At 37.0% G+C, this 14434-nt stretch overlaps 1 protein-coding gene across 1 annotated transcript in view; it reads left to right on the forward strand.

Moving 5' to 3' along the window:
• The window catches only part of LOC113227250 (ADAMTS-like protein 1), a gene marked incomplete at its 3' end in the record, with an annotated part of 291597 nt that overhangs the window by 228967 nt on the left and 48196 nt on the right, over nucleotides 1–14434 (forward strand). Inside the window, exons 4-5 of the mRNA XM_026460145.1 lie at nucleotides 129–276; nucleotides 13607–13736. Coding sequence (XP_026315930.1) covers nucleotides 129–276; nucleotides 13607–13736 — 278 coding nt within the window. The remainder of the gene's footprint in view (nucleotides 1–128; nucleotides 277–13606; nucleotides 13737–14434) is intronic.

The following is a 14434-nucleotide window of genomic DNA, read 5'->3' on the forward strand; positions in this document are numbered from 1 at the left end:
TATAGAGGTACCTAGTGAATTTATTTTGCACCCTTTCCAACATGACCGCATATCTTGCATAAAACACAAATAAAAAGTAATCCCTCTGGTATGGACATATTTAAATAATTGTATGTTTCTATTGTTCACAGAGAGTGGGTTGCGATCTCCGTGTAGGTTCAACGCGTCGAGTTGACGAGTGTGGCGTATGCGGTGGCGACGGATCCTCCTGCTCCAGACCGCGGTATCACTGGATTTCTACACCTGGTTCTTTGTGTTCAGCTACTTGTGGGGGAGGTGAGTCTAGTTTACTGTCTATGAAGATAAAACCTATTCGATGTCCTGGAATTATTATTTATACAAAGATCGAAGAAACACAAAGAAAAATCTCTCTCTCTCTCTCTCTCTGAATCAACACATCTCTCGAATTTATCTGAGTGCTTGTTGCCCATTTTATATAAGTGCCAGCGAATAGCGACATCTCTCGCCAGGACTGGTAGCTGTTAAGGTACTAACTGGGTGATAAATCTTTCATAGATTTCTCATAGATGGCGCTACGACTAAAAAGTCGTTGAAAAACCAAATACAAAGGCACGACGTAAGCACATAGAAAAATTCGTGAGGTCCGCTGGTTCGTTCCGTCGCTTAGTTGATATAGCGTCTGGCACGGTATACTAGAAGACGTCGGTTCGAAGGATTTTTTCTGAGTGTTCGATCTTTGTATTAATAATTATAACAAACTAGTGGAGTAATTTCACAAAAAACAATTGAATATCAATTCAATACAAATTTAAAATATAAATTAATTTTCTCAAACGTTCAATGACTCGCGCTCGCCTTGACTCTGATTCGTGAGGTTTTTAGGGCACCGAGCCGTGCAAAATGAGTCGGTTTTGTTAATGTAAACTCCCGAACTCGAGTTTTTTACAACACTACTTACTTCTACAAACGTCTAATTTGTATGCGTCCTTAAAGTCTCTGCTTAGGGTACGCCAAAATTATACAAGAATGGCCCAAACGTTGTTATAGTCCAAGTTGTAAGATAGCTCATGCAAATATTCAAGCCGAATTGTCAAAATTTTATTATCCTGAATCTGACCCTATAATAGCGACCATTCCTTGACGTTTAGTAATTAGTGTAGTCCTGTGGGAAGCATTTCGTTCCGCCACTTGATTTGCAGATTTGTGGACCTCGCGATCCCTTAGCAACCGTCCTGTCAAGGGGTTAATAAAGATACTCTAGCACTATATATGTCAATGACCACAGGTTTATATTAAGATAGAAGTACGTATTATAGGTTTTTGTTTATATAAATTACATGTACATTATAAGTTAAGATTCGAAAGATGAGAAATCATCACTTGTTGATTTAGCTAGACAGTATCGCCGCGGTTACGGGCATTAGAATTGGAGTTTAAATTTGAATGGACATGTCAGTAATGTAGTTAAAGTTTACGGGCTACCTCTGTCTTCGTAATCTATGCTTTTGTTCATTCGGTACAAGATTGTCTCAGTGTTTCTATATTCGCGTAAAAAGTTTCACATCTAATTCAGGGAATCACGTACAACCTGTACGAACCAGATTGCTACTTTGGTGCTTATCACATAACATCTTTGGATCCCAATACGGTGAATGGAAACTGCAAGAATACTTGTACTCGTACAGAGCAGATGTCTGAAGAGGGCTCTTTCAATGTCAACCTCTTATAGATAAGAACGGTCGAATGGAATTCCAAGAGTCCTCCACAGAACGGAACGGTCTGACAAAATTATGAGCACACCTTCCGTAATCGCTATCATCGATAGACTGATAATTATTGAGGTAGTTTCCTTGTGATCGCTTAAGGTAACAATAATAGTTTCATCGTTCATTTAGACAGGATTCGTTGAACATTGATGCATAATGAATTCACATCCTTCATCTAATAAAGGCACATCTGCGAAATGATAACGTAAGATGGCGATATCCCGTGTATTTTGAAACCCAATGTTTTTGACAACGTGCATTAAAGGGACCTATCAATACTTGTGATTCATTATCAAAGCATCCAAAAAGCTAATTGAGTACAGCCTGTAGAAGCTGGGGTTAGAAACTTGATATAGATTATGTTTGTAATATTGCCTTGCATTTCGCTTCAGATGTTTGTTTGTAGTAGCACAAAACAACAAGTTTTCAGTTTGTTCCTAAATATAATAAAGAACTTGATGAATATTCCTAAATCTGCCAAACTCTGCCACATTTAATACAACGTTAACATGTTCTGCCGCAATGAAAATGAATAAAAATTAAATCTTCCCAAATGACAGAAATCTGCCACAAATAATCACACTGTCTCAATCTCAATATGACATTGACATTGGCAAGAGGCCTTTTGTCAAAACGTTCCATTGCTAACTTTCTTATCTCTCATTTAAATATTGTCTTAATTCATTTTCGTCACATTGTGTTTTATTTTTTACTTTATACTGCTTAATTGATTATTTGATTAGGTATTTCATAGTTTTAATGTTTTATGTGTGCTATAAAATAACCAATACTTTAGGTAGGTAAAATTCAATCACGCTTAAAATCAAACCTACGTACAAGAACGTTACCTAATCTATGGCCAAACTGAATCAATTGCGTTATGTTCTTGCATTTATTCTAAAATACATTGTTTTACACTTTCTTTATTATTATTATAGACTTCTAAAAATACACAAAAATATATTGATAACTAGGTATAAACTAAAACGTAAAATTATACTAGCAAAGTCCAAGAACGGCTCTATGTTGATTTTATAATTATTAGGTCAGCTTTCGCCATCTTTCTTTAAAGGAGACAGATTTAAAGATTCTATACGAACGTAAAAAGTCGAAAACTATAAAATTTCACATAATATATATATACATGCTTCAGCTATTTCGTATTAATAATTATAATAACAAATCTTACATAAAAAAAGCTCTAAACTTAAAAATAAGAACATTTGTGACACATTGGAGTCTGAACTAGATAAACCAGACCTGTATTACAGCTCAACAGGTTCCCACATCATTAAACTATTTAATACTTCCTCCTGCTGGGTGCAGGTCTCGGGTTGGGAACTTCACACGTTCCGAGGGTTGTGAACAACTCATTTACTGATTTTTCTATGAAACCGAATGTATCGTAAATTACGCAACTCAAATAACGCAACTCACAACTCACAAAATTACGTTCGTTAGGCCCACAGAACAATAAATAGAAGTGGATATTTAGCGTCCGACGCGTGGCTGCATTAGATCTCTGAAAACCTACTTGAGATCCACCATTTTCGCTTTACATGGTATGGTTGTGCCATTCTTTCATGCAAACTCTCTAAAATCGCAGAACAATGCCTTATTGTGCTGTTTTGGCGTGCAAAAATGCAAAACATTACCCGTGGTGGCATTTCATATCATCGGAGTCTTATTTTAATAAATTTTGAATTTCTATTTATCGAATTGATTCAGATGTTAATCGTTCGTCGTAGTCCAGCTACTGCCCGCAAGATGGCAGCACGTTGAATAAAATTTCAATAAAAAATCAAAACGTCGTCACTTGCAATGAAGGTATTGAACTTATTGAACTTTAAACGATATAGCGATTAAGTAAAGTTTAAATTATAATGACAATCCAGAATTTGTTACGTCTTTTTAAATTAGAAACTATGACCAATCATTATCAAGATTTCGTAATGTTTATCATTTGTTTGTGTGCGTTATAGCGACAGCGGTTCCGATGGTAATCGAGTCTTAATGCACTTCCATTGTTTTTTTCTTCCGTGGTTTGGCCTCACCGTTATAGTCACAGCAGTAGAGCTCCTTGTAAAAGAGTTCTTCCAGGGAACTACTGCCACCTTACCTATTTCTGTCGCCAATCAGTAATGTCAGCATTAATTACTGTGTTCGTTTTGAAAGGTAAAGGTGCTGGTGAAACTATAGGCACTTGTCAACTATGCCTCAGGGTGACGAGCGCAATGGCAGTGCCCCTCTGATCTTTGTAATTTAAAGCTCTGAGTGGCACTGTAACTGTTATAGACAGGCGTGTAGCTTATCATTAGGCACACGACTTGCTCTTCCCGTCAATTGATATTATAAAAAAACCAGATCGTTAAATGCAAGTGCGCTGACCAAAGAGATTAAAAATGTTCGTACAAATTCTCAACCCCTCAGAGGTTGAAGGATTGTAGAAACCTTTTCCAAGTTTCCAAGATTATCTCGTGCCGTAACTTCCTTCAGACGTTTCAATTGTTAATTAGCTGTCAGGCTCCAAATAACAAATGGGTTGGTTTGGCCCTTGAAGGGTTTTGCGGGCGGTAAATAAGCAAGTGTCGAATTCTCTACCTGGGGATCTGTTCTCCGAAAACTATAACTTTACACTTTTCAAGGTGAGAGTGAATGACATTTTCAAGGAAACTTGCTCCATTCTGATCTACATCGTTATATATTATCGATCGAGTTTGTTTTGAAATGGCAAGAATTTTCTAATTAAAATTTATTTATATTTAAGATATCCATAATATTAACCTTAGAGCTAAGTCCAAACTCATGGTACCACGATTTCGTTTAACCAAGGTAAACAACTCTTTTATGGGGAACTGTATACGTTTTTACAATAAGATTCCGGAGCATATATTAAGTTTATCATTTCCTAAGTTTAAAAACTACATTAAAAATATTTTGATCGAAAAATCTTATTACAAAATTGAAGACTACGTGTTAGATAAAGATGTATGGAAAGACGACATGGCTCCAGAATCCACACAAATTTGATTCAAAGTGTATTCCATAGCATTTAAGTTTATTTGAAAAGAGCAATCCCTAGAGTTTCTTGCTCGTTCTTCTCAGGGAGCTCAGCGTAGTGAACGAGCAGTAGCTTAAATGTGACGTTTTCAAGTGTAAATTTATTTTACCTATGGAATAAATAATCTTTGACTTTGACTTTGACTTTGACTTATTTATTTGTTTATTACATAGATAGCTTATAATAAGTTACCGGCAATCGGACCCGGAGCTTCCTCATCCAGCGCCCACTGTGTAAACCGTTTGGCCACCGATGTCGTCATACAGAATAGGTATTACAATAATAAAACAAATGAATTGCTTAGTTGGCATGATAGCGTCTGATACAATTTGTTAGGAGACGTCGTCGGTTCGAATCCGGACGGATCGAAGGAATTTTTTGTAAGGGTTCGTTCTTTGTATTAATCATACATTTAGTATATAGGTACCCATATACTCAATCTGTGGTATTAATAATTATAACAAACTATTGGAGTAATTTCACGAAAAAATAATTAAATATCAATATCGAGTTCTTAGGTTTTCGCGATTGTTACACATAGGAAATGAAACTATTTTTCCGGATTTAAATCGCGTATATTTGTTTTTTCAAACAAACCGACGTTTCGGGCCCTTTACAGGTCCCATGGAAAAGTCCCAAACAGGCATAAGACTGCAGTACTAATTAATATGTTTTAGTTTATTCTAATTTCTATTATTAATTAATAATAAATTGAACTTAATAAAAATTCATTCAATAAAATAATTAGTGAAACTTAATTTAGCGTAAATTGGAATGTTTTCTTTGTAAAATTAAAAATAAGGTATTTAATTAATAACTATTGTAACTATAGTGAAAAAATAGGGTGGTTTGCATCAATATTAGACATAACTGATTGAAGACTGTACCACGTCAGTCAACCGTGACCATGGGACCTGTAAAGGGCCCGAAACGTCGCGTTGTTTGAAAAAACAAATATACGCGATTTAAATCCGGAAAAATAGTTTCATTTCCTAATTAAATATCAATTCAATAAAAATTTAAATGAATTATAGCTTCAAATAAATTTTACGTTATTTAATGACGTGGGTATTTAATCAAATCACGAGGTTAAGGTGGAGATGGGTTGGACATTTGGCTAGAAGACAAGACGGACGATGGACCCTTGCAGTCACGGAATGGTGACCAAGAGGGACCTTTCCTCATGCACCTACTTGTAGGACCAAAGGGATATATATGTCCTCGTGCTCCTACTAATGTACTGCCACCTATATTTATATGTAATTGATATTGTAGTACCTACTCGTATGTATGTTATCGATTCTCTAAACTTATCAGCCTCTTCAGTGAATATTTCCATAAACAATCAAACAAAAGTCATTTCATTTATCATTTTCACATATCTGTGATTGTTCGTACACGGAATTGAATTTAAAATGTATGATACGTAATATGGAAAAACGTACACATCGACTCATCCGAAGAACAGAGTCCGATGTGATTATATAGCGAAAAGAGAATAAGTACGTTAACGAGAACAATTTCGTTCAAAGTCCTATGTAAAGGTATTTTGAGAATTTATTGTATATCTTACTTCGTTTCGGAAATACAAAATCGAACAAAGGTCGATCTGACATCCACAGCGAAGAAGAACGAACGAAATGTACTATGTCCTGAGAACAAGTAGTCTTACACATAGACCTTTGTTCTACGGATGTGTCGACATATAAAAAGGAAAGGTGGAACAATATTTTTACACTCGGGTTTTCAGTTCCATACGCAAAAAATATAATTTTATTTTGATATTTTTATTATTCTAGTTCAGTGTAGGTACTTACTAGATATGACGTCACGATATGAGCATAAGGACATAGTAGGAGCACCCAGTAGGAGCATGAGGAAACGGCTGCCAAGAGGAGCGAAAAAACCCCGTAGGCAAACCACCGGCCCTAGATGCGGATAGCATAGGACCGTGACAATTGGCGCAATAAAGAAGAAACCTATACCCAGCTGTGGGTTGATGCAAGCTGAATTTGATTATGAAAATTAGTATAATAAACCAACGTTTCGGGCCCTTTACAGGTTTACAGGTCCCACTGTGTTAGTAGACCGTGACCGTGGGACCTGTAAAGGGCCTGAAACGTTGCTTTGTTTGAAAAAACAAATTACGCGATTCAAATCCGGGAAAAAATCAAAAATAATTATAGTTATGAACTTACTTTTCATTACATACACTAAATCGCAAAATAGTAAATATGTATATATTGACAATTTATAATAAATTTATGTCTTTATTATTAAGAAATCAATTTGTAGAATAATAACGTTTTTAAGTTAAGAAGTTTTTCGATTGATATTACGTCGAATCAAAACAAGAACAATAGCAACGTTTATAGAAGACGAGAATTTGTGAAATGTTTTGTGTTGTCTTGCGATGCGAGTAAACTGGTTATAAATCCAATAGACTGCGCGAAACGGAAGACATTTCCACACCACTTAGTCAAAATAACGAAATACTGGTTGTGGAAGCATAACTCTTCTTCGCTCCGTTTTGCTAGATAATTGACCGAGTTATAGTCTAGACTTACACATGACTTACACCGTGTATCTATTAGTATATTGCTGAGTAAATGTAATTTGAATTTACGTTAACGAATAAGTGTAAGGAAGTCGCGTCGGACTTTTCCGTGACGTCAACGCAAACCTTCGGACGACAAGTACAGGACATTAAATTTATCAATGCATATTTTATGATATTTCAATAGAAATAAGGTATAAATTACAATGCTCTGACACCGACTTAGGACCATAGCAGGCTCATTTCTCTCTGCATCTCAGAGATTCGAGATTTATACTTTATTTTGATGGTAATAGTATAAAATTTACATTGATAAAAAATGTCCTCTGCCTTGCTGTCCGTCGGTTTGTGCTGGCCCTGAGACGCAATTTTGTTTATCAAAACCGGAACGCAGTAAAGCTGACATTACTGCTTGGTGGCAGAAATAGGTAAGGCGGAAGTAGGTACTTTCCTGAACGAACTCTTTCCCTAGGAACTCTACTGAGAACTACTAGTTACCAAGGGATAGTACATGTTTATCTCACATTGAAGGAGACTTTTCAATCAGCCGCAGATGGCCTTGACTGCTCCACCGGACTAAAGGACGAGTTGAAGGAGTAATAATAAATGAAGTAGGCCTGAGGGCATCCGGGTGGTCACGAACCTCGGTCCAGGATGCTTGTGGGCACTTCAGCCAGAAGGGGAAAATCTGCGCGGGTATGCACTGAAGTAAGGGCCTCTTAATTAGGCGAGAGTGATAGGATCGTCTGGGTCGTCGAAGATCCATAAGCAAAATTCGATTGTCAGGATGGACTCGCGTAACATTAATCAACGCCATCTAGCGTCTTTTCTACAAATGAAATTACTGAAAAACTTTTTATGCGTAAATTTTATAATTAGTTTCACATATTAATAAAATGAAGAGTTCACGTGAAGAAGGATCAAAGTCATTTGACGAGATTTTAGGAAAAAATATTTTTTAATTTGGAAAACTTTTAAATATATTGGTGATAAAGACACGCTGGCATAAATGTATGTAACTCTATGTAATCCATTTTGACTAAAAACATTTATAAATCATTCTTAACTTTTCTACCATTTAGTCGCACGCATTTTTATGACTAAAAGTAAAAACTTTCTGATTTAGGCAAAATACACTTCAGCGTTTACCGAACTGGATGGCGCTATTAACTAAAAATGTATTTTAAGTTATTTCGATCATTCTTTCCCTTGTTTCTTCATTTCTTTCAAGGAGTTGGTATTATCCCCTAGAGTTTCTTGCTCATTCTTCTCAGGGGAACTGGCTTTCGAATAAGCGGTAGAGTTTAACCAATATGACGATATCAAGTGTAATAATGCTTACCTATGAAATAAAAATTTTGATTTTCCTTGTTATACTAAGGTTATCAACAATTCACAATGATAGTAATACACACACACTCATAGCCCCGCACTAGGGAAAGCCATGGACACACACACACACAGACAACCACAAATCATACCCAATCTCCGAGAGAAATAAATGTAGGCCATAATAATATTTTTCCCAGCTTGGGAATCGAACCTGGGACCTCTGTGTAACAGACCACGTTAGACCACGGAAGCAGTTAGTCATAGTTGATTATATCAGAGAATAAGTTTATTTGAATATCACGATCTTTTACTACCACGATATGATTTTTTTTTGTTAAATTACTCCACTAGCTTGTTACAATTATTAATACAAATATTGAACACCTATAAAAATTCCTTCCATCCTTCCGGATGAATTAGTACCAGCGCCTTCAGCATACCGTGCCTGTCGCTATCCTTACAGAGCTACGGAACGAACCAGCAGACGTAACGAATTCTCCCATGTGCTTGTTGCAGACCTTTATTTTTATATTTAAATCACTTTTTATCCATTTGTTAAGTTAGTAAATAAAAGTTGAACTGCCTACATAGTACAAGGCAGTCTGCAACAGTTGTTATTTTATAAGGCATGATTTTGGGAAGACCTACGTAGCAGGAGACCCCTGTGAAAGAGTTCGTCCATGGAAGTGTTGCCACCTTAACTATTTCTGCCGCCAAGCAGTAATGTCAGCATTACTGTGTGCCGGTTTTGAAGGGTAAGGGTGCTAGTTAAATTACAGGCACATGAGACTCGTTAACTTATGTCTCAGGGTGACGGGCACAGTGGCAGTGCCCCTCAGATCTTTGCGATTTAAAGCTCTGAATGGCACTGCAGCTGTTATGTACAGGCGCGCAGCTTACCATCAGGCGTACGACTTGTGCGTCCTGTCACTTGATATTATAAAAAAAATACGCGCATTCTCCTAACCTAACCTAACAAGCTAACAAAAGTTTCCAAAAAATTTTCAACAAAGAATTTGATACTTGGTTCTCCTCTAGCTGTGGCTCACTCAACGTATACTTGTCGGACGACGTACCGAAATAACCGCTTATGGTAATTATCTTTCAAACTACAATGGTACATCCCTAAATAATGTCAGGATTAGTGGCCCTGACACATCGATCACGCCTACGCTGATGACACTCTATTGTCCCGCGTTGATGATACAATACACCTGCAACCTTTGATATATTGAGTGTGATATAATAAACATAACAGGTACAAACAGTCACCACCGACATGATTTGTATCCCGAGATGTAGGTAGGTTTCTATAATATTTTCAATTGTGTCGATTTTGCACAGATGTGTGTTTCAAAAACCGACTTCAAAAACAGCATAAGTGGATCCGGTCGGATTCGAACCGACGTCTTCTTGCATACCGTGCCAGACGCTATACCAACTAAGCCACGGAACGAACCAACGGACCTCACGAATTTTTGTATGTGCTTGCGTCGTGTCTTTGTACTTGGTCTTTCAACGACTTTTTAGTCGGATCGAAGGAATTTTTTCTGAGTGTTTTTCTGAGTGTTCGTTCTTTGTATTAATAATTATAACAAACTAGTGGATTAATTTCACAAAAAAAAAAAAAATATCAATTCAATAAAAAAATTTAGTTAGCATAAGTGGAGTTACGTCAAACACGTTTATTGCTCCATTAGATACAGTGAAATATAACCCACATCCTCTCCAATTCTTGTAACTCTATCTATAATAATAGTCGATAGAGTTACAAGAATTGGAGAGGATGTGGGTTATATTTTTCTGTATCTAATGTAACTTATGCCAATCTTCCACGCGAAAGGGGAGGACGACTCGATTGAATTTTTTTGTATGTTTGTTTATACTCTTATTTATGAACCGATTCTGATGACTCTTTTTTTATTGGAAAGAGTATAACTTCAGTATTGGAAAAGAAAATATTCCAGCTCTAAGAATGGCAAACTAGGAGATGGATCCGGTTTCGCGCACTTTCCAGCAACCGACTTCAATAAAACTTGGCAAATAGATGTAATTCCACGACCTCTTGAGGTCGATTTTTTAGGATTCTGTACTGAGATTATTATGGCACCAAATGACGGGATTAACAAGTGTGCATTGCAGGTGCAGTGCCACTAATTCAGTAAAGTTGACAAGTCCCATGTGTCTGTAATTTCCCCAGCACCCTTCAAAACTGGAACACAGTAAACAAAAGAAAAATACAAGAAAAGCGTAGTCGTGGTAGAAGGAAAACCTAGTAGTTGAAGAATATAAGTTCCCTTTTTCGTGTGGCAGCTTCAAAAATGAGAGTAGCCGTGATGGTCGCCAACCTTCGTAGAGAAGCGGCACACTATGAATAAGAAGGCAACAGTTCCCTGGACGAAATCTTGCACAAGAAGTTCTACTGCTGCATCGTTCTTAACCAATAAAGCGGAATACTAAGGAGATTCACGTACTGCATAACCCGCGGTAGCTGGGTCATAGCCCAATTTGTATTCTTTTTTTATCATACTTTTATACAATATGTGCAAAATCAAAACCTGCTAATATATTTCAAGAAAGAAAAAAAATTATCGTTCCAATTTGAATTTAATTTTTAATTTTTACTTTTTTGTACCTACATTAAGACTTCAATGAGCTCCATTCCACCATTAAAAAAAATCAAAAATATCTAATAGGTATTTTCAAAACCAATCACTTAAGTAATCACATTATTTGTTTTTAATAAAGTCCTTCAATTATCAGCGGTCTCACTTAAAAAATCTTTAGACACCTATGAGTGTAGTCAAAATGGCGGATTGGAAGTTCGCCATTTTGATAGTTTGCGGACTCAAAATGGCAGATGAAGCTTTATGGTAAAAAAAACAAATCTTATTGCCAGTAATAATACAACTTTATAATTTATATCATAAGTTCAACCTTACTCTTTGCATCCGACGTACTGTACCAGTTAGTATTATATAACTACAGATATTATCTGACCTCTCGGAACGGCTCAATCAACCCTCTCTCCTCGTAATAAGAACCATCACGTAAATCGGTTTTGCGCCGCGAGTGCTAATTCTTATCAGAGCATTCATCTTTCAAGGGTTCTTAATTAGAATCAGCTAGACAATTTTATCGTAGACGTGCGACTTTTCGACGAATTTTTTGTCGTTTTTGGATGAAAATTTTACATTTTTGTAACCAACAATTTTTAGTCTACCATGAGACTATATCACAACTAAACAAAAACAGGGACATTACCATATGTGCGCGAAAATGCCTTGATATTGCAGCATAATGCATTCTGCTGTTCCTGACATGAATATATATGTTAATAATAGCTTTGTAGTGCCCCGATACGCACAAAGATAAAATAAAGAGAAGTGAAACAATTTTTCACTTTGTTATTTTTTTTTGGGACCTGTAAACACCCCGGAACGTCGGTTTGTTTGAAAAAACAAATATACGCGATTTAAATCCGGAAAAATAGTTTCATTTCCTATGTTTAACCATCGCGAAAACCTAAGAACTCGATATTGTTTCTATAGTTACAAGAACCAACAATAAAAAAAATTCTGTATACTTACACCAAAAAATTATAAACTACATTATGTTAGTATGGAAAGAACGGGACGAACAAGCCGTGCGCCTGATGGTAAGCTACACGCCTGTCCGTAACAGTTGCAGTGCCACTCAGAGCTTTAAATCGCAAAGATCCGAGGGGCACTGCCACTACGCCCATCACCCTGAGACATAAGTTGACAAGTCCCATGTGCCTGTAATTTCACCAGTACCATTACCCTTCCAAACTAGAATACAATAATACTGACATTAGTGCTTGGCGGCAGAAATAGGTAAGGTGGCAGTACTTCCCTAGACGAACCCTTTCAGAAGCTCTACTGCTACGCCTCCTAATAATAGTCGCACAAACTTTTAGTCGCAAATCTTCAACATCCAAGATAGCGAGTAACTGTTGCTCTGAGACAAAAGGAATTCTACTGATTTATCGGCGGGCTCAACTAATGGAGGATTTGAAGATATAAATTACGAACCCTGACGGTGCAATTAACAACGTTGCTCTGTATTGATGTAGGGTTTGACGTCGACGTTTGGTATATCAACGGTTCATTCTGTTTAAATCATAGTCTAAATTTAAATTATATTTTTTAATCTACGGAATAATTTTTATCTCCAGTGTCCAGGATTGGTCCATCAGATGATAACTAATTATAAATGCTAACTACAATTTTAAGGATTTTTTTTTAAATTAATTGAAATACCATAACTTTAACTTTTGTAGTATTTGTACAATTTTTTGTAAGCAAAGCTTGGAAACTACGTAATATTGTTTAAAAAAAAATCACAGAATTGTATACAACTACCACCAGAAACCTGACTAATTATATGATCGCTTCATTATCATTCGATACATTCAAAGATAATACTAACCTTTTAAAAAATCGGTTAAGGATCCCAAACAAAAATTTATAAAAAATACCTAGAACATTTAACATTTTAAAACAAGTGCCTATGTTCTTTGTTCTCGCAGTTATCTGCATGTGTTCAGTACAGAATACAATGTTATTTGTCTTACGTGTAATTTAGTGTGTTAAGACCGCAAATGGGCCGTATGGTCCATCGCGGTTCGCGGTTCGGGCCGCGGTTAGGACTGGACTTCAGATTGAGGTTAGATGGGTCAATTTGAGGTTTGGGTGTGGCTAAGAGAGTAACGGAAGTGTGTATATACTTGTAAAATGACGAAAGCAACTAAGTTACGGAACGAACCAGCAACCCAACAACTTTTTCTTTGCGCTTGTTGCAGATCTTTGTGTTTGGTTTTTAACGACTCCTTTTTTGCCGTGGCGCCATCTATGAGAAATCTATGAAAGGTTCTTCTTCACTCAGCTCAATGTTTTTCTATTTCAGGTTACAAGATGTCACTAGCGGTCTGCAGAGACCGTCTGACGGGGTCCGATGCCCCGGAGCAACTGTGCGACGCGTCCAGTAAACCCCAGTCTTCTGTAGTCCGGTGTAATGTGCACCCGTGTCCTTTTAAGTAAGTTTTATGTAACATCTAATTTATATATTTTAATATACACACACCGGCGACATATTGAGATGGCATAAGGTGGACTTAAGTACTATATATGTACGTCCACAAAACTTTACAATTTCTACCTAATACCAATGAAGTTTAGGCCTTTTTTAGAACTATTTTTAGAAGTCACCACACTAATTAAGACTAAATCAGCTAGCTCAAAGCTAGTCTTAAAAAGCTTAATGTCCATGCAATATTCCATTAGATCGGCTCAGACCGCACCGACGCGAAACGTACAACGTCTTTTTCGCTTTAATTACATGGACATGTAGTTTTTACTGACCAGCTTAATGCGATTCCGTATCGCTAAGTATGGTGAATCCCTTAAGGCGCCTTCCTATGGCCTCATGACATGATATCACAGGCCGGTCCGTGTCACGCCGATTTGTACGGGCGAGCTCGCGCCACAGGCCTATACATATGAGCCCGCTCCGGTACGAGCGGCACTCTTCCTACGGCGCGTTGGCGCGAGCTCGCGTGGAGCGGCCTGTGACGCCACAGACCGTGAGAAGCTAGCTATTACACAGATAATATTTTTTTAGGTCCAGTGATAGTAGTACACTTCCAAACCCTTACAGCATCCTTACCCGTCAAAACCGGAACGCAGTAATGGTTACATTACTTCTAGGCGACTGGACTTTTTCACATTAAAGCTC

Source organism: Hyposmocoma kahamanoa, unplaced genomic scaffold (genome assembly GCF_003589595.1).
Source record: "Hyposmocoma kahamanoa isolate Upper Pololo Valley unplaced genomic scaffold, ASM358959v1 204, whole genome shotgun sequence".
Classification (NCBI taxonomy): domain Eukaryota; kingdom Metazoa; phylum Arthropoda; class Insecta; order Lepidoptera; family Cosmopterigidae; genus Hyposmocoma; species Hyposmocoma kahamanoa.